The sequence below is a fragment of the Tauraco erythrolophus genome, chromosome 6, assembly GCF_009769465.1.
Source record: "Tauraco erythrolophus isolate bTauEry1 chromosome 6, bTauEry1.pri, whole genome shotgun sequence".
In the NCBI taxonomy this organism is placed as follows: domain Eukaryota; kingdom Metazoa; phylum Chordata; class Aves; order Musophagiformes; family Musophagidae; genus Tauraco; species Tauraco erythrolophus.
The window spans coordinates 25786169-25810225 of record NC_141470.1 but is presented as its reverse complement, the minus strand read 5'-3'; the positions used below and the strand labels follow the sequence as shown (position 1 = coordinate 25810225).

The 24057-nt window shown below is 37.8% G+C and overlaps 1 protein-coding gene across 1 annotated transcript; it reads left to right on the top strand.

Moving 5' to 3' along the window:
• Nucleotides 1-1041: 1041 nt before the first annotated feature.
• CTR9 (CTR9 component of Paf1/RNA polymerase II complex) lies at nucleotides 1042-22825 on the top strand. Its single transcript, XM_086613717.1, is given in 26 exon segments — nucleotides 1042-1158; nucleotides 3262-3360; nucleotides 3949-4188; nucleotides 4634-4751; nucleotides 5388-5411; nucleotides 5414-5476; nucleotides 6570-6718; nucleotides 9248-9355; nucleotides 9816-9923; nucleotides 10043-10279; nucleotides 11003-11092; nucleotides 11197-11325; nucleotides 11425-11608; nucleotides 12607-12695; nucleotides 12955-13140; nucleotides 13319-13406; nucleotides 13652-13800; nucleotides 16024-16140; nucleotides 16320-16465; nucleotides 17956-18027; nucleotides 19222-19357; nucleotides 19901-20047; nucleotides 20487-20644; nucleotides 20930-21026; nucleotides 21376-21488; nucleotides 21738-22825. Coding segments are annotated over 26 exon segments (3501 nt in total). The 5' UTR covers nucleotides 1042-1113; the 3' UTR covers nucleotides 22147-22825.
• Nucleotides 22826-24057: the final 1232 nt, after the last annotated feature.

The following is a 24057-nucleotide window of genomic DNA, read 5'->3' as shown; positions in this document are numbered from 1 at the left end:
TTTTTTTCTTTTCCCTTGGTACAGCTGCAAAAATAAGTAAGATTGGTCATATGTTACTCTGCATGCTGTGTTTTATTCAAACACATCAGTGCATCTGCCATCATAATTGGAAAAAAAAACAATTTAGGAACCCAATTTCATAGTATCTTCTTTACTCCTGCACCTCCATGTGGCTGAATGCCTGACACAAGTTCCAGGATGAGGCCTAGGTTCAGGACTCAGAATTTTATCAGATCCATTACTTGTAGTTAAAAACACTTAGATAATTTGAAAATAGTTGGACACGCTGTGGCTAAAAAATGGTAAATATGTATTAACAATATTACACCACCTAAGCTAGTCAGATAGTATGCATTTGGATTTGCACATTATTTTGTTTTCCGCAAAGACAGGGAAAATCCACACATTTTTAATGCATTTGGTTGGAATCCTTTAATGATTTTACAATGACAGAAGAAGAGGCATGGCCTGAGAAGTCGTGGTCTGAAGACCACAGAGCAATCGGGTGCAGATCTATTAAATTTATCAATGTGCGCATGTATAAACACACATCATTATCTCCTGGTGTTACATGTATACATATTTCCATAGGTGACTATGTGATATATACGTATAAAATAGCGGGACTAACACCTGCCTGCCATCCCCAGCAAGCCCTCACTGTCCTGGGGAGCCTGCCCGCGCTTCACAAGTCCACCACACGGAAGACCGCTGCGATCAGCCGCAGGAGCGGTCACACAGCGCCACACGCAGCGTTCCGGCCCGGCGCGGGGAAGGGGCCGGCCGTTCCCGCCGCCCGCCCAGCTCCTGGCCCCGGCGCCTCCCGCCCCGCCGCCGGCTGAGGGGCGCCCGCAGCGCCCTGGTTGCCGCAGCAACCGCGCCGCGCGCGCCCGGCCGCGGACACCACCCCCCCTTCTCCTCACGCGTGAGCGCGAGGCGGCCCTCGAGGCTCGCGCGTCGCTGCGATTGGCTCGTTGCGCCGCGGGGGCGGAGCCAGCCCGCCTCCCCGACCTTGGTCCGATCGCGTCCGGGTCGCTCGGTGTTTGTGAGGGGAAGTTCGCGCGGGGCGAGCCGCGGCGTTCCGGCGGCTCGGCGGACAGCGCTGTCGCCATCATGTCGCGGGGTTCTATTGAGATCCCGCTCCGGGACACCGATGAGGTGGGTCAGGGGCGGGGAGGCGGTGGCGGCGGCCGGCCTGGTCTCGGGGAGGGAGCGGGAAGGAGTGCGCCGTCCGACGCGCGCTGGGGTGCGCGCGTTTGTCGCTTCCTCTCGTAGTTTTGTCCCGGGCTCGGAGGGGGATGTCGCTCCCTTCCCTGAGCGGAATGAGTTGCTGGCGTCACAGGTGTATCGCTTTGCGGGAAGAAACCCGAACCTGCCTTGGCCGGTGCGCCCCGGTGAACGGCGTGAGCCCTCTGCCAGCCGTGACCTCGCTGTCCTTACCTGCCGGTTTGCCGGCGGAGCGGAGCCACGGGAACCGTCAGGCGGTCTGTCCGGGATCCGTCGGGACCACACGGCTGTGAAGAAGGGGCGGCCTCTTCTCCCACAATGTGTGCTTCAAGCATATGCAGCCCTCGGGAGTGAAGACTGTGTTGGGAACAGCATCCAGTCTTTAGTTTGTGCTTGTGTATTGTCCAGCTGAATTCTCTCCTTAGTTCGCTAGATGCTGATTTTTCTGACTGCACTGATTTGTAAATGCATGTTTCTAAATCACCCTACAGACACAGGTAGGGCGTTTGGTCCGCTCCGTAAAGTTATTTCAGTGTGTGTTTAGAAATTTACTTAACTCTTCTTTATTTGAGGTAGGCTGTCACAAGCCAAGGTTAAAAAAATTGAAGAGAAGTATTTGGAAATTTACAGGGTATTGTAAAGTTTAGTGTTAAATCACTCCATAGCAGATACTGAATTAACACCTTAGCTAAATAAAGTATTTTCAGCCAACTGCTCATAGGTTGAAAAAAGCTTTTTGTGAACGTACGTGTCCATACTCCTAACAAATTTCCACACAACTGTTACTGTGTTTTTGGGTCTCACGAAGGTACTTTGCTCTCTGTAGGTTACATGTCAGAGAGCTTTTATCTCAGTGAGAGAAATTTCTGTCTGAGATGTCAACATAATAGTTGATCTTGGTACTGCGGTTGAAGTTATGGCTAGGACTACTAGGATCCTGAAGTTCTGATTTAGTCACTAGGATTGCTATAAAGTACTTTATTATTTTTTACCGCCTTTTTTTGCTTCCATATTTATTTGCTGTGTTAGTAATATCTATTTCTCATTCATAACTATGTTAGTTTGTAGATGAGGGTTGCCCAGATTTTAAAACATCGTTGTCTGTCAAAGAAGAGGTACTGTGCAGGACAAACTCAAACTAAAAATAATGATAGTAGCAGAAATATTTTTGTTGGTGTTCTCAAAACTAAAAGCCTTCAGAGAATGAGTCTCTACATTGGTAAGCAGGGTGCAACCCTGGGTACAACAACTGCACATCTTCCTTGCTGTAAAATTAAATTGTAATGTAAATGAGTAATGTTAAAGGCAGCATGACTGAGTAGCAAGTGAGCTAACAAGCAGTTAAATTGTGTTGCCAAAAATCCCACCTTGGGAATATATGTTCCTTTTTCCTCATTTTCCATATCAGAAGAGTAGATCGACAAGGGAAGGTAGTACTTGCAAAATAACGCTTGCATGATGAGAAGTTGTTGATGTCATTTGCTCATGATTACTATGGTTCTTAACGTTCAGAAATTTAGTCTGTTCTTTATGTTTGCTGCTTCAGTAATGTCTTGATTTTCTTGGGTGTAAAGATGACTTTACAAAATTTCAGGTCTCTCAGATAAGTCTTAGGTATTGATTTTCTGACACCTGATTACTTGGAAGATTTTGACTGTATCCTAGATCTTTGTGTTACTTGTAGGAAAAGTTTTAGAAATTCAGCAGTGTGCAGTCAAGTTGATTATTAGCCGAACTGTAAGAATTCTGAGCCTGAAGTCTACAGTGAAAGAAGTTGAGTTAGCATTTCTGCTTATTCTTCTGGACTAGTATCCCAAACATTGGGCTGTCTTTTCTCTGGTATTTGTGAGAGGCCATCACTTTTGGCTTGTACAGAATACAATACATTACTCTTCTTTCTTTGTCTATAACCTTGTTTAAACACAAAGTATTATTTATGGCTTGTGCTCTGGGATGTCCAGCTTCCTTTGAGCTCAGTGATAGATGACATTGTTAATACTTTGTGAAAAGAAGATCTGTATTGTTTCGTTCTAGGTTATTGAGCTTGACTTTGACCAGTTGCCTGAGGGTGATGAAGTTATAAGTATACTGAAACAGGAACACACTCAACTGCACATATGGATTGCCTTAGCGGTAAGTATGTACGAATTGTATATTTCAGTATTATATTCAGATAATCAAATAATAATTTCCACTTCCTTACTTTTATGACCAGGGATAACTGAATTCTGAACAGGGACTTAATGGGGTCATTCGGTCGCTGATTCTAGGCCAGATATTTCTGATTTGACATATGCATATTAAGATTTTTATTTCATCTTCTTTAATGAAAAATTATTGCTTGAGGCCTGCTTTCTAAGGGTTTTTTTCTCAATCCATAGTTTTCTTGGTTTGTGCCTTTGATTATACTCCTCAAAAAAAGGGAGGGTGCAGTATCTGTACTGTGGAAAGTAGTAAATGTGCAAAAAGTCAAGTTTGTAGGAAAACCAGTTGATTCTTCACTTATAAAGAGCTGTAAGACTTGTGTTTTAAGGCAAAAATATGAAGTTGGGATGATGACAGAAAAATATTTGGTGGTATTGGAGTGCCTTTGGTTATCCCTACATTTACATCTGATTTATCCCTACGTTCTGGGAGAAGAATCTGTGTGACACCTAAAGCATCAACTTGATATGTTACTCAATGGGGCAGTATTGTCTGTTAAAACTGTATGTTTTATAGCTGGAATACTACAAACAAGGAAAAACAGAAGACTTTGTGAAGCTGTTGGAAGCTGCACGCATAGATGGTAACTTGGACTATAGAGACCACGAAAAAGATCAGATGACGTGTCTGGATACTCTGGCAGCGTACTATGTACAGCAGGCTCGAAAGGAGAAGAACAAAGATAACAAGAAGGAGCTCATTACGCAAGCTACCTTGTTGTATACCATGGCTGACAAAATTATCATGTATGATCAGGTAAAACCAAAATCTGCTTAAAAATCATATTTGTAGATTACGTAGTGTTTGTATAGAAAACAAGTATTGATTCACTAAAGGGAAGATAGAAACTGCTCAGCCTTTAAAGTTTGTTAGTGTAGTACATGTAAGTAAAACTTGTAAGTATCTGAAATGTATGTGGTGCCACTAGGAATAATTTTCTCTAGCTTGGGACACCTGATAGGACTATGTCAGTCAACTTTTGGGGACTGTGAAGGAAGGATTGGTTGTTACTTGCTTGCTCGATAATAATGATAATGTGAACTTTAGAAGTGGATGATAAACAGCCTTTTATTTTCTTCCTGATGTAAGAGAAATAAATTAATCATAAAAGCATTATAGCATAGCCAGTTAATCTTTCTTGTAGTCTAATCTTCATATTTTACAAATATTAATATATTGCAAATTTTTTTTCCTTACCTAGAATCACTTGTTGGGAAGAGCCTGCTTTTGTCTGCTTGAAGGTGATAAGATGGACCAAGCTGATGCACAGTTCCACTTTGTGCTCAATCAGTCTCCAAATAATATTCCTGCTCTTCTTGGTAAGAGTTTATGAGTATTGGTGTAAAAACCTGTTCTCTCTAGTTGAGTTGGGCAATTAATTATGTGCTTAAGAAGAGGGTGTGTACGTGAGTAAAGAGCAAGAATGAGTTAAAGATGTGTGCACTTTTGACCAGAAACACATGACAGAGGTTACTTTAAGCTTGGGAAGTATATGTAGGTGGAAAAGCTAGGAAAAAGCATAAGGTTGGCTGGCTAGCATCTTCTAAGATCCATGGGCATACACCCAGTCCAACTACTTATATTTCCCAGAAGATGCCAATGAAACTGTATACTCTGTTGAAAGTGAAGATACCAGTAGTGAGGGTCAGTGAGCTGTAACACTTGTATTTTAATTTGTTTGCTGATTAATCTAGTCTTAGTCTTTCCTCTGGACCGGAGAAGAGTTAAGTTTCTGCAGAAAACCATGAAAATGTAAATTTAATGTGTTCCATAAAGTTTATTTTTTTCATATACTTTATATCTTCAAAATTGTAGTTGTCTGAATTTTCTGTTAGTTTTTAATTGTATCTTTTGAAAATCGGCAGAACACAAGTTTACCAAATAATACTTACAAGCTTCTGATTTATAGCTTTGTTTATATTCCTGATTTGTTCATAACTGGTATGTTACAACAGGTAAAGCATGTATTTCTTTCAACAAGAAGATTATAGAGGAGCCCTTGCCTACTACAAGAAAGCGTTGCGTACCAATCCGGGTTGCCCAGGTAAGACAGAAAGTATTTACTAGTGCAAGTGTCTCCTATGCTTGCAAACTGACTCACAGCTTCCTAATTCAAATACCGAAGGGCTTTTTTTGTCATCTATATCTGTCAAAACCCCAGCCCTCATTATAGAGGAGTTCAAGTGTTTGTTGACTTGAAGTGTTCCTTAATTGTTAGAGAAGGAGATTGTGTTTAGGAAAGTACTTTTCATTTTTTCTAATTATTACCTTTTAAAGAGCTGTTAAAAGGTAGTAGTGAGAAGTAGCATGTAAGAGAAGTTAAAATCATATGGAGGGGGACACGGACGACTGTTCAAGACTTGCAGAACCTATCTATGAGCTCTTGGAATATGGGTTAAGAAAATGATGTATTAACATTGATAATTAAACAAGACATGAAAAGTACAATTCTACCTCCAGTGCATGATGTGAGTTTTCCTGGTGGTGTATGATTTTCTTAATGCAGAAATCTGGGAAAGCTATCAGTAACAGCTGTTAAAATGATACATGTGATGGATAGATATTAGTTCAGGGTATTTGCATTAGGATCATGGATACTCTAAAGTCTCTTGAGAGATGTGGTATATTTTGCCATAACCTATCTGCAAAAGAATTTACTACAAAGTTGGTGTGTATTCTGTACTCAGTTGGTCATTTGAGGAGAAATGTCTGGTTAACTTGTTCATTCAGCTGTGTTTTCTGAAGGCCTGCTAGTCTCAGCTGAGCTTACCCTGCCTAAGAAATTTCCAGCCCTTTCATATGGCAATTTTTGAATGCGTTTGTCTATTATTTTTTAATACATTTCTATAAAAGTAATTTTGTATTTGTTTAGTATTAGAGTCTTTTGGAAATACAGACCAGTGTTCTGGGTGTATGAACAAATAAAATCTTACTAATCTGTTAAAAGTTAGTTTTGCTGCCAAGCGTGGGAGGCAGGCTGCCTTTAAAAACAGGAAATCATTAGATGGCTTTACAGGTTTTAAAAAAATGTTAAAGATTCTGATTTGACTTTAATTGATGTCCAGAATGTTTTAAAAAGAAAAAAAGTCATAAAGTTGAAATTTTGGGATTCTGAATGTTGTCATCTTGTTCTCTAGCTGAGGTTCGATTAGGTATGGGCCACTGCTTCGTGAAACTGAACAAGTTGGAAAAAGCTCGCTTAGCGTTCAGCAGGGCTCTGGAGCTAAATTCAAAATGTGTAGGGGCTTTGGTTGGACTGGCTGTTCTGGAACTCAATAATAAAGAGGTGGGTCTGACTTAAGAAGAATCCATACTCAGTTTACTTTCTTCTTATCTGAAAAAGAAAAATTTTTATCCTTTGGAAGGTAGTCCAGTTTTTAAAAAGCATAATAACTTCTGTGGTTAAATAATTTTAAGTCTGTTTCACTGATGTTATAGATATGTACCTGTGATATGAGGAGCTCATTCTGAATAACTTTCTTCTACTGTTAAAAATCTTCAAGTCTGTTGCTTATAGAGGTGTTAAGTACAGGAAAAACAGTGCTAGATTAACAATTTTAATTAAAATAGTAAAAATCCATGGTGAGATGTGTGAATGCACATCCAATCACTTAAAAAAACCAAAAGTGCTGATTTCAAAATCTTACTTTAATGAGCAGTAGTTATAATATGTATAATAGCCAGCTTTACGTAGTCATTTGTGACTCTGTGAGGGTCAGCTAAATCAGTTTGAAAGTCCTCAAATACTTGGACACCTCACTTGCAATGGCAGCTCTATTCCAGAGCATCAGGAATTTTTTTTAAAGAGCATCATGCTAGCAGGAGGGTCAAGGTAAAAGATGTAGTCCCAGGAGATTAGTCCTGGGCTTTAAGGAACATAAGCTTTCAAACAAGTGTTAAAGATGTATTCAGGCTACCTCGGCATGCATGTCATGTGGTAAACCAAAGAGTAGGCAAAACCACATTTTAACTAGGCTGATGAAACTATGGTGAAGTAGTGATGTATCTTTCTAGATGTTGTATCACTAGGAAAATACATATGCTCGTACAGTTTAACCGAGATAATGCGATCTGAGACAGTTAGTCCATGCTTCAGAAGTTATTGGTGGAGGACCTTTTAAGTGTTTAAAGAAAAATAAAAAATTGTTACATAATTGTTATGTTGCTAAAATTTAGTATTCTGCTATCTGTGGAACATGTAGCTCCCTAGAATGATCTTTTCTTAGCGCAGAATGTCTGAAAATTACTTAGTTTGCTATGTCACAGGGGAAAAAAGCAACCTGTTCAGACTTCATGCAGAATTCCGAAATATGTGGGCACAAGTTTTCTTTCCTAAAACTAGAGAAAACCAAAAATATTCTAAAGTCAAACTTTAATAAATAATCCCATGGTTGAGAAACTGATCAAATGTGGTATCCTTCTTTTTTTCCCCTCAAGGTCGTTGGACTAAAGTCAAGGGATGAGTCCACTCACCTTAATCTTCTAAAAGCTGACCCACTCAAATTTTTTGTTCTTTGTAAAAAACATATCATCTATGCTTTACTTGAAACTGTTTGCACAACTTGTACTGCAAAATTAGTATAACATTGAAGAGTTGAGGAGGGGGAGGAAGAGCACTTTCTCTGTGGAAAAAATTCTCTGAGTTGCAGACTACTAATTGACATCTTTTCCGTGCTTAGATATTTCTAATGTTTCTCCCTCTTGGAAGATGTTATGATGTCAAATCGGAGTTGAGATTACACTATGTTCTCGTCTCTGGTTTTCTTTAACGAAAGCGCTTTGGAGCTTTGAGACCTCTGTCCATCTATTGGGTTTGGTTGAAATTGGACATGAGACTCAAATTGTCGGAGAACTCAGACATATACATAGTGTGATGATAAAACCTCTTTGCCTTTGAAAATTGAACCAAGGATGATTCAATATCTGCTAATGAAGGTATATTTTTATGATAGGTTTGGAAAGATAGTGCTCTTTCAAACTGAAATTATGGTTTTTAGCTCCCTGTTAAACTTTATTTTGTGTCTCAACCTTGTAAGACCCAATCTGTTCAATAAGATGGCTTTCTGCCAGTAATAATTGCAAAGTAAAGCACAGATGTTACATGATTACTACATACCATTCTTGGTGTTTCTGTTCAGAAATAAATACACATTTAAGTTGACATGCTTGTGATGTATATCTCATGGGTGTCCCGAATAAATAACAATTATTTTATCAGTTATGGATTTGAACTTACACGTAAGTCAAATTTGTACCCATGGAAAACTTTATTTAAACTGTAAATTTTCCTTAGAAAAGAGTAAATTGATATAACAATATCTCTGTGTAAACACTGCTAACTTCTACCATTTTTTCAATTAGAACTTAGGTTCTAGTAGCTCTTAATTCAGCATCTGAAATTCTTGTTTAGAATTTGAAACTGAGAATATTTTCATTTCACTTTTGAACGAATTGTGTAAAGGGTTGAAACTAAACCAGACAGGAAACTGGGACATGGAACAGTAGAAGGAAGGCTGTCAGGGTGTAAGTGTAAAATGTCAAAGGGCACCAAGACTAAGGTTTTTTTTGGGATTGTTTTTGCTTTTTTTCCCTAGAAAGTCCTGCTCTGCATTTTTCCATCCGTGTGGTGGCTTCATTTACCATTTTCTGTCTATATGCCGCAGAGAGAAAAGCTAGTAGCTGAATTTACTTTTTTTTCTGTGAGCCCAGCAAAGTTTTGTCAGAGTTCCTGCAGCAGCCTAGAAGAATAGTTTTGAAGGTGTTAGTAAGATACAGCTAGTGAGATGATGCTGATAAATGTCAATGTTTCATTTAGGCTGATTCCATCAAGAATGGCGTTCAACTCCTCTCTAGGGCTTACACAATTGATCCCAGTAATCCAATGGTGTTGAATCACTTGGCTAATCACTTTTTCTTCAAGAAGGTAAGAAGTCTATGGAATTTTACTGTTAAATACTTGATAACCTCTGAACAGCAAGGATTCTGGTGTTAGGTGTTAGGTTCAATCTCATTCAGGCTAAGTGGTGCTTAATGTGGAACTGTTAATCTAGATGGACAAATGTGCCTTTTCTGGGCATTCTTGAAAAAAGTTTATTAAAAAAATTTGAGTCAAGAAAACTTAGATTTATTTCTTAAGTCAAGGTCACCTTTGTGTCCTGAAGGTTGTTTTTTGGGTCTCTTTTTTTTTTCCCCCCACCTTCCAAGCTTTAAAATACGAAATGGAGAAAAAGAACAGAAACTGCTAAAACTACGTCTGTTAATGTCGTCACTGCTACAGCTCAAGTTTTCTTGCATTTTCCAGCTGTCCTTGTTTAAATAATAAATCACTTGACTGTAAATAAAGTGAAGGCTTTCAAATTTCATTGAACTTACTTTTTTTTCAGGACTATGGTAAAGTACAACACTTGGCTCTTCATGCTTTCCATAACACAGAAGTTGAAGCAATGCAGGCAGAGAGTTGTTACCAACTGGCTAGATCTTTTCATGTACAGGTAGGACAGTTTTTAAAAGCCCCCTTTGAGATTACACTTAATAAGCTGTATTATAAAAGTTCATAAAAAGCTTATCTGTGAAAACACTACCTGTTCTTTATTTATTTCTTTTTAATTAGGAAGATTATGATCAAGCTTTCCAGTATTATTACCAGGCCACTCAGTTTGCCTCATCTTCTTTTGTACTTCCATTTTTTGGATTGGGTCAAATGTACATTTATCGAGGAGACAAAGAGAATGCATCACAATGCTTTGAAAAAGTTTTGAAAGCCTATCCTAACAATTATGAGACTATGAAAATCCTTGGATCTCTTTATGCAGCTTCGGAAGACCAAGAGAAACGGGATATTGCAAAGGTGTGTTTTGCTTCTGCCAGCATCATACTTTTTCAAGTTCTACTCTTGTATGTAAATCAGACTTGAAATCAGACTGTACTTTAGGTTGCGTAAAAGCCAGGGTTACTTGGCTCTAGGTATAGCGTATTTAATATTGACTTACATGAGAGATCCTCCTAACTGTGGAGCGTCACGACTTCTGGACAGAACTGAGACTCCTACTGGGCACTGGCTAAAGCAAGTCCAGGAATTTAGAGGAGCCCCAGCATCACATTTGTATTTGGTACTATGAAAAGGGCAGAATTCTTCCCATATATGTTAAAAATATCTGAAGATGGTAGGTTAGCTAGTAATTTCCAGAAAACACTTGTCTTTAGCTTAAATGTAAGGACAATGTTACCCTTTTTTTTTTCAAATTAAACTTTTTTACAACTGATATTGAGTAAATAAATGCAAAAAATGTTAGACAGTACTTTTCCAGCTTCTCATATTGGTGTAATAGTTTCTGCTTCTCTAAGACTTTAAGCAGGTGTTCTGCTCTACAGAAAAATATGATAGTGAGGGAAACTAATGCAGTTTTTTTGTGATGAAATTGTGCAGATGTTTAGGATGTTGTCTTTTGCAGTGTGGTATATCTTTCTAGTGTTAACGTTAATACCTTCACTCTTTCTTTTGATTTTATTTATTTTTTTTTAAACCATTTGTGTTCACAAAGAGGCATAATTGTTTTCTGCTGTTTTTCAGGGACATCTAAAGAAAGTCACAGAACAATATCCTGATGATGTCGAGGCATGGATAGAGCTAGCCCAAATTCTAGAACAGACTGATATACAGGTATTATTAATAATACACTTGGTGAATTATGTGTGTGTTTTTCATAAGAGCACATAGTGCTCATTCTCTTCTTTCTTTCATCCACTTTCTCTTTCTTTGTAAAGGGTGCACTGTCAGCCTATGGTACAGCCACACGCATTCTGCAAGAGAAAGTACAGGCCGATGTTCCACCAGAGATTTTGAATAATGTGGGTGCTCTGCACTTCAGGCTGGGAAACCTAGGAGAAGCAAAAGTATGTTCTAAGTTTAAATTGAGTCTCTTGATCACCCGGAAGTTTTCCTTCAAGAATATTCTGGAGTGCTTTATTCCTTTTTTTCTTTTTATACTTCAGAAATATTTTTTGGCATCGCTGGATCGTGCAAAAGCAGAAGCTGAACATGATGAGCATTATTACAATGCTATCTCCGTAACAACGTCCTATAACCTTGCCAGACTATATGAGGCGATGTGTGAATTTCATGAGGCGGAAAAGCTGTATAAAAACATTTTAAGAGAACATCCTAATTATGTTGATTGTAAGAAACATTTGGTGTTTTAGTTCCACAGTCCTCCTTGTAATACCAAAATCTTCCCTTTTACAGTGTCTTGGCGGTCTCCTTATATCTGTTTTCACCTCTTTTCATAGTAGTTTTGGGGCCTGCTTACCTACCCGCCATTTTCCCTACCTTTTATTTTTTTAAAGCCTGCATCATCTTTATAGTCCAATCTCCAGCTTTAACCCTTCTAGTTATTGCTAAATCATACTGTACTCCAAAACTCTAGCAAAATTAGCTTATCTAGACGTGTGTGCCTTTGCTCCCTTGTTCCCCACCCCCACCAAAGCGTTAGTGCCTCAGCACTTGGTGCGATTAACTTGATTGTGCCCAGACTTTACAACTCTACCTATGTGAGTGGAAATAGAGACCTTTTGGGAGAATCGCTTCCTCCAGGGAAGAGGGGCTGTTGAGGGCATCAGCACAGCTTCTGTGGCACGTCTTTTTTTTTTCTCCTCACTCTGCTTTTCCTCTTGCCCCTGAGTAGCTGACTTCTGATATTTGCTGTCAAGGTGAGGTGGTATTTCAGACTTGGTCAGCAAGTTGCAGCACACAGCCTACCCCAGTCTAATCTCTTGCCTTTTCCCTGCTTGTTTTTCTGTGTCACCTGCTAACTGACACTCTTCCCAAAGCTTGCTGAGATGAGAGAGCTGTTTAAAGCGCAGGGAGAATTATGTAACCAATGTATTCTTCTCCCTTTGAGGTTTCTCTTTCATCTTTAACTTATGAAACCAATTGAAAACATTTACAGTACTTTAACAGTTAGAAATAGGCATTTTCTATTTCACCATTGTGGATGGACGTTCCTCTTCACATGGTGTGTCTGTGTGAATGGAAAATGGAAGGTGTCTTAATGGTTGTTGTCCTTAGCAGATCAAGAAAAAGATTGATTTTGAAATTCATGCATGACCAAAGTTTTTTTTATTTGAGATGACTTTAACTATTTCCTGATTTTTATTTTATTTCTATTTTTATTTTAGGCTACTTGCGCTTGGGAGCTATGGCTAGGGATAAAGGAAATTTTTATGAAGCTTCTGATTGGTTTAAAGAAGCACTTCAAATAAATCAGGTTTGTAACCCTTTAAGTTAAAACAATTGAAATACTAACTTAACTTAAAATTAGATTTTCTTTTGTTGCGTTTTTATCTTGTTTGTTCTCATAAACTGGGGGCGGAAGAGAGAACTACTGTAATCTGCTCTCTATGTGTTTTTTGTTGGATTTCTTTAAATACAGAATTCTATTTAAGAAAAACAACATTTTATACTTGAAAAAGTAACCTTGCAAGGGAAAATGATGCTTTTGCAACTTACAGTGAATTTTTATTTAGGACCATCCAGATGCTTGGTCTCTAATTGGCAATCTTCATTTGGCTAAACAAGAGTGGGGTCCAGGACAGAAGAAATTTGAAAGAATATTGAAACAGCCCTCCACACAAAATGATACTTATTCCATGCTAGCTCTTGGCAATGTCTGGTTGCAGACTCTACATCAACCCACAAGAGACAGAGAAAAGGTAATGGGCGTCTGTCTGCCCTGTATGTGGTTTTATTTATTTGATTTTAGTATGCTCTTAGCTACTCGGAGCCTTTTATTTATGCCTATTTGGCAACTTATAGTCCTTAACAATTCTGAATACATCTTTTAAACCCCATTATAGAAGTGAGTGATCAATTGGGATATTCTTTCTGCAGGAGAAGCGTCATCAAGACCGTGCATTAGCGATCTACAAGCAAGTACTCAGAAATGATCCAAAGAATTTGTATGCTGCTAATGGCATAGGTGAATATTAAACTCTAATTTTCTTTCAGAGGCGATGATTTTCTTGTATTTCATGGTTTAACATAGAATTGTTTTTACTGGGCCTGAACACTATGTAGTGGAGCACAGGAAAGAACAGCTTTCATACAGGAACTATGACACTTAGTTTTTAACGGGGGACTTCATTCAGGCAATATTTTATTGTCTTTGGTAGGAGTACGTAGTACATGAATCCGGAAGCTTATGCTGTACCTATTTACCTTTAGGAGCTGTCTTGGCGCATAAAGGATATTTCCGTGAAGCTCGTGATGTTTTTGCCCAAGTGAGAGAGGCAACGGCGGATATCAGTGATGTGTGGCTGAATTTGGCACATATCTACGTCGAACAGAAACAGTACATCAGTGCTGTGCAGATGGTAACATCTCTAAATTGAACTAAATTATATATTGGGTTAGATGACTTCTGGATGTTTCTTTGCTGTCATAGAAGCTGCAAATTTTTCTGAATAATATTTTTTCAAGTTATAGGTCTATTTCTAGCGTGCTGTTGGCTGTCAAGTCTAGATTTAAAAACAAACTGCCAAATGTGGGTAAGGTGTAACAACGCATCTACCAACTTGTACACTTTTTTTTTGGTAGCAGAGTTAAAACTTATTTGGGTTAGAATTTTGGTCACAGAAGTAATCTTTAGTCAGAGAGGTTTCAGTCAGTGTAGTTACTGTATGTGATTTACTTCCAGATGTTACTGAAGTAAGTAAATTCAATTTTCTGCTGGGATTTTTTTTTAATAGCAACACTTACTATTTTTGTTCTTGCAAATGATTTTATAAATAACAGAGCTATCTGAAAAGCTGACTGTGCCATGATTTCTTTCACCACAGTTACCATCACAAGGTAATTCCATGTTGGAAGAAATCTGTTGAGGTCCTCTAGTTCAACCTGCTCAAGCAAGCTAACTTCCAAGTATCAACCTATTCTAACTAAATTGACTCAATAGTTGATCAAAAGCATACAAGTAAGCTAAAAAAAAAAAAAAAGAGTATGTTGGACAGGACAGAAGCTCAGAACAAACTTGTTTCATTAAGATTGAGTCCATATCGAGGCTTAATTTAATTCAGAGCTATCCTGACGCTTTTTGTGATTGCTATAAGGAAGAGATACTGGGCCTGTCTTACCTTATCAAGACCTCAGTAGCTGCTATCCTCCAATGAACTGCTGTTAAAAAGCTTTGGTAGCACAATCAGATTCATTCTGTTGTGTTTGAATGGAGTCTTTTATCTTTTTAACACCTTGTCTGTTTTTATCGACAAAAAGCCTAATGAAAATCTAATTTTTGCAATTGTTTAAGCAGCAAATTACAATGGGAAACTGAGAATCATTTTCACCTTTGATTTGTCAGAAAAACACTATACTCGTTGGCTAATATATTTCAGTAAAGCTGTTAGTAGAAATGTGTTTATTTACTGAAGGGTTCTGTTGTTCCTTGGGTTCTGCTGTGCAGTCGGTACAAGCCAGTCTGAAATACACGATATTAGACTCGAAGGGAGACGAATTGGATTTAATAGTCTAGCTTACTGCAGCCACAATTATTCTAGTGAGTTCTGTACTATAAGCATATAAATCCTAGGCAGACTTAAGCTAAATACAAAATCTTTGACTTTAAAAGTCAGTGAAACTTGGGTGCTTACAGTATAGTGCAATCCAAGAGTAGTGATTTCAGGCATTGCAGTTCAGAGCAGTTTCTGTATTTGAGCTGGAAATAAAAATTACTTTGTATTTCTTATTATTTTGGAGGTTTAGAAAGGGTGAATGATTCCTTGAGAAAAGGGTATGCCAAACAAAAGGCTGTCGTTATTGAAAAGGATAGGTTTCATAACTGTTTGTAGCTTTAATTCTAGGCCCGCAAAGTAACAAGTTGTCTTTTACATTTAAAGAAAACAACTAGATACTCCTTGGCATGCCAAGTTATTCAGCTAGGTGGGCAGAACAAATTTGACATTGAGTTATCTGAAAGGTGCAGATTTTTTTTTGATTGACTACATCATATATATTTAAGTTTATAAAATATCTTGTATGAATAAAGAAAATAGACTCCCATACTGTGGAGAGTAATTGAGTGCTCTTAAAATGAGTCAAATGCTTGCTGGACGTTGTTACAATAGATGATACTTGTTACTCACCAGCCTGGGCTGCGGCACCATCAATGCTGTTGCATCTTCGGCAGCCAGGAGGAAATGGCCTGCCTCTTGTAGGCAGGATCTGTACCTTGAGTTAATTAGTTAATTAATTCATTATATTCAACTCAGTCCAGCTGGGTAATAATGATTGCATGCCATAGATACTTGCAAAGTATTCTGTTGTATTTTAAGATTTACAGAGCCTCCTGGACTGCTGCCAGTTTCCAGAAAAATCAGGTACTTGCTGTGGAATAGCAGAAAGAATTTTCTGATCAATGAGAAGGAGGCATCCATGTAGCTTGATACACTTCAAAAAAACAAAAGGCATATTAGCAGTAATGCTTTGGGGAGTAGAAACACTTGCTGGAGTTAGCCAACCAAAATAACTAACTGTTGTCAATTCTTTGTTTGATTTCCGCCCCGCCCTCCCCCCCCCCCCCCCCCCCCCCCCCCCCATTTCAGTATGAAAACTGCCTCAGAAAGTTCTATAAGCATCAAAATACTGAAGTATTGTTATACTTGGCCCGGGCGCTCTTCAAATGTGGCAAATTACAGGAATGCAAACAGACTTTGTTAAAGGTACGGATATAAAACATCATATATCACAGAATAAAATTACTGTAAGATGATGCATGTTTGTGTCTTTTTAAAGTCAGTAGTCTGGGATTGAAATAATGGTACTTATTCTCTGTATGTCACTTGAGTATATTTCCATATTCCATTGTAGCATATCTTAAAAACTTGCTTTTTATTTACAGGCCAGGCATGTAGCACCAAGTGATACAGTCCTTATGTTCAATGTGGCTTTAGTGCTACAAAGACTGGCTACCTCTGTCCTGAAAGATGAAAAAAGCAATCTAAAGGAGGTGCTTAACGCTGTGAAAGAACTGGAGCTAGCCCACAGGTAAAGCTGATCTATTTGTAATCATTATAATCTATTTTGTTGTTCCCTCAAAGTGCAGTATAGGTCACAAATCTGGTTAGAAGAACAATCGTCTCCTATGAAATGCTGTATGTAATTCTAGAGTTTCTAGTAGGAAAACAAAGATTGGGCCTGACAAAACTACGTATTCAGATGTGACCAAGATGCACTTCTTCCTGGAAGAGCATAGTTGAAAAATATGTTGAAAATTATTCTACTAATTTAATACTTTTTCGACAATTTCTTTCAAAACAACATGCAAGGCTCAGAAGCAAATCTATTTATAATATATAAGCCTAGTTAATGACCAGTAGTCCTTGAAAACTAAGTTTGCCCTCCTTTTAGCAAGTAAAGCTTAAGCACTGTTATGGCTTAAGAACAGAAGCAGTTTCTTAAATGTGTTTTGAGATCTTTTAGTTCCCTTTAAAAAAAAAAAAAAAAAGAAAATCTGGGCAGAAAACAGTGAGATTAATCTAATCCAGTCATCACTCTTTGAACAGAAAGCTTTCAACCATTTATTCTGCTCCTAGGTATTGTTGGTGTAGCAGGTGTTTGCTTTATGCATTCCTAGCTCTGCTGTTACGTCAAGGATAGACATTCCCTTTCAGTTATTTTGTCAACCAAAGCAAGCCTTTCATACAAGCCAGCATTTCACAATTCTAGTGCTATACATAACACGAACTAAGTCTTTGAACACAAATTCTAACATAAATTCAGTTATTACCTTGAGAAAGTTTCATGAAAGCCTTTTTTTTGTACCCATTAACTAAAAATTCAGGTGTCTATCACATTTTGGAAAATATTTTCCAAATATTTTCCAGAGTCTAAAACTTAAGCAAGGAATTGTTTTCTTCATATGCACAAGAATTTGAGTTCAGTCTAGCCCAAAACCATGTCATTTAACATGTCATTGATGGATTATGGGAAGAAACTGTAGCAACCCTGGAAGAGTTAGAAAGTCATTTTCCTTTAAATGAATTGGAGAAGCTGTTTTCAAAACACAGATCATCAGAGCTTACCCATCTACTTGAAGGTATGTTGTATTCATGAGGGCCTGTCAACTAGGTTCAAGGAGGCTGTTCTGGAAGGATCTTTAAAAAATAAGTTTCCTTCCTTCTCTTATGCTGATTCCAAGCACATCAGCTGTGACAGATAAGGAATAAATCTGCTGGGATCAGCAATGTCCTTCTTGCTAGGAGCCAGTAAATGAAACCTTAGAGCTCTCTCTAGAATTTTTCTGGGTTTTTGTTCCTCCCTAGAGGGTTTTTAGAATGTTTACATTTGGACATCTCTGAATGTACTTTTATACTGTTGTATTAAAAGGGACTACACGCAGAAAATTGAGGTTACCCCGTCTGTTGAGTTTCATAGGATTGTAATTCAGGAGTAGATGCTTTGTTTTAAGGCAAAATTACAATAAATATGTAAGTAACGTAATTTTTGCTTCGTTCCGCTTGTTGTTTTTCTTCCAGGTACTTCAGTTACTTGAGTAAAGTAGGTGATAAGATGAGATTTGATTTGGCACTTGCAGCTACGGAGGCCAGGTAAAAAAAACCTCAACAAAAAACAAATCAAAACCACAAACAAGTCCTTCTTTCAGACACCAAGTGGAATATTTGTGTCTTGTTTTTCATAGTAAAACTGGATTCCAAAATTTCAGCTAACAATTTCTTAGGACAGTAGAAATACAATACTCCCTTTTACTGTTTCATTCTTTTCCTGTCTTTGCTTTCTAAGTTTTTTGTGTAGTCTAAAACTCTCAGCATGTGCTCTCTGCCATTAGCTAGAGCCTGCAAAACTTTAGCTGTTTTAATGGCAAATTTTCCGTCAATGAGAGTGCAGTGACATTTATTTAAACATCTCTAGCTTTCACTGTTTTGACTTTAAACGTAATAGTCTAACAACAGGTTTGCTTTCATGGAGATTTTTGAGGTAGTTCATGTGTGAATAGCACAGGTCAGCTATTGAAACATGAAAAACTTTTGTTCTGCAGAGTCTAGTCTGCTTTAACTTTTGCTGAGGGTAATGAGTTTGTACACAAGCCTATTCAAATCAGTTTCCTTGTAAGCTTCTTAAGTTTTCACTCAGTGTCCCCTGCATTTCATTTATTGCACATTCTTCTAAGACTTTCACAGCCATATAAAATAAAATTTGTTGGCCATCATGCACTGTACGTCTTAAATGGGTATCATTAAAGCACTTTGTATGGAGAAGAAAATTTTAATCTTAAAAAAAATGTCATTGTAATATTAGCTAAGAGGGTTTTTGAAGTGTCTTGCTTTAATGTTTCGTGAGACTTGAAGGCTTTATACAACCTTAACTCTTACACAATTGGGTTTTTTAAGATAGAATTTCTACCTGCCTTTCTGATTAGGTTCAGTAGTGTGTTGTGATTAAATACAAGTTCTTATTAACCGTACTTCTGAAGCTGTCCAAGTTAGTTGAGGTGATTCCTTTTATGTTCATGTGAGGTTTTTGTATATGAATTGGCTAAATTTTAAGTGTGAAGCAATATGTTCTGAAATTGTATATTGCAGTTTGAAGATAAGTTAGCTCACTAGAAAGTACTTTAGTTTACTCAAAAATCTGTACTACTCTCCTGTTGTGCTCTTTCAAGTAGCTTTTTTTCATTCAGCAATATGAACGCAGAGTTGCGATGCATGCCCTTTATAAAACTGTTTCTTCTTGTGGTATGTGCCTGCCACCTTCCTTTACTTGGAAAACATTGCATGTTGCAGGCAATGCTCTGACTTACTGAGTCAAGCCCAGTATCATGTGGCTCGGGCACGCAAACAGGATGAAGAAGAGAGGGAGCTGCGTGCGAAGCAAGAGCAAGAAAAGGAGCTGCTACGCCAAAAACTACTTAAAGAACAGGTTTTATTCCGTTACATTCTGTATACTGTGTTTTTAGGAAAGTATACTTTATTTTTAAAAAGTATACCTATCGACAATATATATATGTCCCTTTTGCTCTGTGCTGGTACCTGGTATTACTGATAAAATGTCTTATTATTTTTCTTAGTTATAATAAGTGCTAGCAGAAAACGTTTTAGCTAACAGGTGGTTCTCATTCTTTCTTCCTCGTAGCCTGAGAAATAAATTTTTATCTTTATAATGAGATAAAATTGGTGCCCCAGAAGGTCTGCCATCAAATTGTTTTACTGACAGGCTGGATGAGGAAGCACTTGGTGCAACAGTTCTTTTGGACTTTTGCCTACTCTAGCACAGGCTTGTAGAAAAGCTTTTTTGTTTTTTTTTTTTCTGGTATCATTTTCCCATGTGGACCTTCTGCTTTAACATAGACTGTCAAAAGTCAATTTTCCAGTTTCTTGTCAGCAAATAATTTATACACCTGCAGTTATAATGACTGTGATGCTGCAAATACAATAGCAATGGCTAGTTTTATCCCTGTTTCAGGAAGAGAAGCGTCTAAGAGAAAAAGAAGAACAGAAGAAACTTCTGGAACAAAGAGCTCAATATGTGGAGAAAACCAAGAATATTCTGATGTTCACTGGTGAAGTAGAAGGATCAAAGGAGAAAAAGCGTGGTGGCGGTGGAGGCAGGGTAGAACAGAATCTGATTTATTTATTTATTTATTTATAATCTCCTGAATTTTTCCATTTTTGATATATGGTCTCTTGCAGTAGCCCAGGTTTTTATTTTAAGCTCCTAGGCTCCACTGAGTGAAATTGCACAAGTTTAATACCCAAATGTAAAAATTGGAAGCTAATACTTTTAAGTTCCAAGCATGGTGTCATCACCAAAATCTGTTCTATTCAATTGTTAAAATAACAGATGATTATTATTTTATTATGTGCAAATTTGGAATCTGTTTCTTAATGATAGTAATCTAGAGATTATGAGAAAGCTGGCACAAGAAGGTCTGTATTTACTGTCTTCAAGGACGTGTTCAGATAAAGTTTCTATTTTGAATGGCTTTCTGGTAGCTTTTTAACTGGAAGGTGAATAATCGGCGATATTGTGGGGCTTTTGTTTACTGTAGCGTTCCAAAAAAGGAGCAGGGGAATTTGATGAGTTCGTCAACGATGACAGTGATGAAGATCTGCCCATGTCAAGAAAGAAGAAGAAGAGGAAGGGCAGTGGTAGTGAACAAGATGGAGAAGAGGAGGAGGGTGAGAGGAAGAAGAAGAAGAGGAGGAGGTAACTGATACTTTTTATGTTAGACATCCCTGAGAAATAGTATGGCTTTTAAGTATATTCTCATGTAGTCTTTCATAAGAATTTTAAAAAATGAACTGTTGTTAAAAGGTCACGTACTAATTTTTATTTACACATGCACATTAGAAGACTTAAACAGCCACTCTGAAAAAGAATTTTGAGTAACAGTTGATCAACTAGACGTTTCTTGAGACTGATATTTTTACATGTGTTAAGGTTTTTTGTGATGTTATGCTTTACATCATATAAAACATGTTTCTGTTTAAGACCCCAGAAGGCAGATGAAGGGAGTGATGATGAAGAACATGAAAACGGTCCAAGACCTAAAAAACGACGTCCACCCAAAGCGGAGAAAAAGAAGGCTGTAAGTTAAACCCTGAATAACTGCATCACTTTCTAAATATGCATTTGAACTTCAGCATTATCCTAGTCAAGGGAGATTCATTAATGTTAAAAATTACGACAAAACTTCTTGTAGCAAACTGCCTTTGAGCTTACTTTTGTCCTCCCCTGTTGCTATAGCTGCTTCAAGGATGAAAAGGATATTTCTGAAGCCATCTAGAATTAAATGATAGTTAATGGAATGTTTTGATCTAAAGACTTTAGAACAACTGTTAAAAGAATGTCCACTTTTCTGAATATGTTTCTACGTTTGGGCATTAGGCTTTAACCAGCCACATGAATGAACTACCCTTTGTTTTTCCCCTATACAGCCCAAACCAGAACGTCTGCCTCCTTCAATGAAAGGAAAGATCAAATCAAAAGCCATCATTTCATCAAGTGATGATTCTTCTGACGAGGATAAACTGAAAATTGCTGATGATGGGTAAGAACCTTAATTAAATTTGTATGTGCTAAAGTTTCAATGCATGCTTTCAAGAGAAACTGCAGTGTTAATAAGGTAATGTGAAGATAATGAGAAGCCTTTTGTTGTATTTGCAACATCGCTTTCTTTTGCAAATTAATTCCAGTCACTCTTCTCATTCTGATAATGCTAGCATTACTCAAATCTCATTTTATTTTTCAGCTAAGGATAGCATTTTTAATAGTGGATTTTTTTTTCTTTTCCCTACAGACATGCTAGGAATAGCAACAGTGATTCAGATGATGGGGAACAGCAGCACAGTAAACGCATTGTTTCTGATAGTGATTCTGATAACAGAAACAAATCTGGTAGCGAGGCAGGTAGTCCAAGGAGGCCCAGTGCCCACCCATCTGAGGAAGATTCTGACAGTGACAGGCCGGCTAGAAAAAGGAGGCGGTCAGATTCAGAGCAGTCTGACAATGAGTCTGTGCAGTCGGGCAGAAGTCGTTCCGGTGGTTCAGAAAACGAATCTCGCCCAGCTTCTCGCAGCGCTGACTCAGACAGAGATTCTGAGAGAGGATCTGACAACGAGGGTTCTGGCAGAGGATCTGGTAATGAATCTGAACCAGAAGGATCCAACGATGAGAGGTCTGAAGGAGGTTCAGATGACAGTGATTAGATCTGACTTACAGGCCATCTTTTTAAAATGTTTATGTAAATATATTTCAGTTATAGGGAAAATCCAATTTTTATATTTGAAAACTGTGATTTAAAAACCCCTTTATGTTTTAGTGAACTGTTGTGAGACCTTCCTGTGTTTCTTTCTATTAGCAACTAATGGATGTTTCTCTAAGTTGGCTTATGGTGTATTCTTAAATTGAAACTGCTGTAGGTGAAGAACAGAATCCCTGTACTGTAATCAGCACACCAAGGATGGAATGCACGTAAAAACTATGGAACATAAAATCTCTGTTTAGGTCGTTCCAGTGTGGCTAAAACTGTGTGTTCTGTGCTTATACATGCATAGATGGATCTTAAAATCCTACCAAATGGAACAAAAAGCTGTGGATATTTTATCTTTTTCCTCATTCTGAATAAAGGTCAGTAGGGAGGTTTTTCTTACTTTCTATTAAAGAATACATTTGCCATGATGCAACTCCTTATGTTTGCAAGAGTTTGTTCTTTTATTTCTGTTGTTGTGGTAAATCATTTGAAAAAATGCAGATATTGAAGAAATTTTATAAAGTAACGATGCAGATGTAGATGAAATATTTAAATTGGCAGGTAAAAAAAAATTCAGAGAACTCCGACTTGAGAAAGGTAAAGCTGTCAGTGACTCAATAAACTGTTCCTGCTTATTTGCTTGGAGTGATTTATTTTGCCTCTTAAAAGGTAAAAGCAGAAAACCTGAAAATGTTAAATTTGACAAAGGAATGTGTTTTGAGGAAGTAGTCTTAACTTTGTTTTAGCTTAAGTACATGGCTTCTGGAATTAAGTCATTTCATGTAACGCTTTCAGGAACAACAATGAAAAATTACTGTGTTGTAGGCTAACGTGAATCTGCTTACTCTCTGCAATTCTGAAAGTCAGTATTTTGCACCAGCCCCAAAAAATCTTTTCTTCTAACTTTTTTCTTAGTCATCAAGTCCTATGTTAAACGTTTGCGAAGAGAAGATCTTGTAGATCTGAATAGTCTATTACTGCTATTTTTAATAGACCGTATTGCCTGAACTATGTTGCTTTGTTTTCAGAAGGTCTGGATTGTCGCTACTGATAGGTCACTTCAAGTACTAACTGGAAGTTAAGTTTCCCATGCTGCTATTTCTGGTTCGCTGTGAGCATTAGCTGTCCTCATTGTGTATGTTTTTTGCATGTGTTTGTGGGCTGTTGGTAACCATAGCAGACAAAGCACAGCATAGCACAGTTGAGACATCGCTTTTCATGGCTCAGTTTGGTATCAAGTTTCTATGTGTGGTCTTACCTATAACTTACATGCTTGGTAACATTCAGAATAGAAGAACAGCTATCATGCTTGTTGGATTAGAGCAAAACTGAATCTTAACTCAGTCTTCTTGTTGATATAGTCACTTAGGTGAAAGATTTGCTGCAGTCCAAGACTAGAAACTAGATAGCTTTGAAAACATGCACTTGAGGAAAATTTGTGGCCCTTGTAGGAAATGATTGTCCTATCAAGAGAGTCGTGACCCAGGTGCTCACCTCTTTCAGAATCACAAGGAAACAGTGGATAGAAAAGGTACGTAAGCTTGATGTCACACTGCTTCACTTAGGAAGCTGTGTAGAAGTGTGAGGAAATTAATGCAACTTAGGAAAACGAATTCATTCAAGGTGAAACGAGGAGTGCTGGCAGCAATGGCAAGTATGAGAGTAACCAGCTTTTAACATCAGGAAAGAAAATGTACTGCACTTACTGTGGGATCTCAGAAACTTTTTTCTGCCTCAAGTACATCTCCACTATCGCAGCCTTCTCTATCATGTTATTAATTGTATCTTTCTTATGAAAGGTCTGAAGGTCTTGATTTGGTGCTGTATGTAGCAAAATACATTTTTTGTAGGTAAAAGTTGGCTCTTT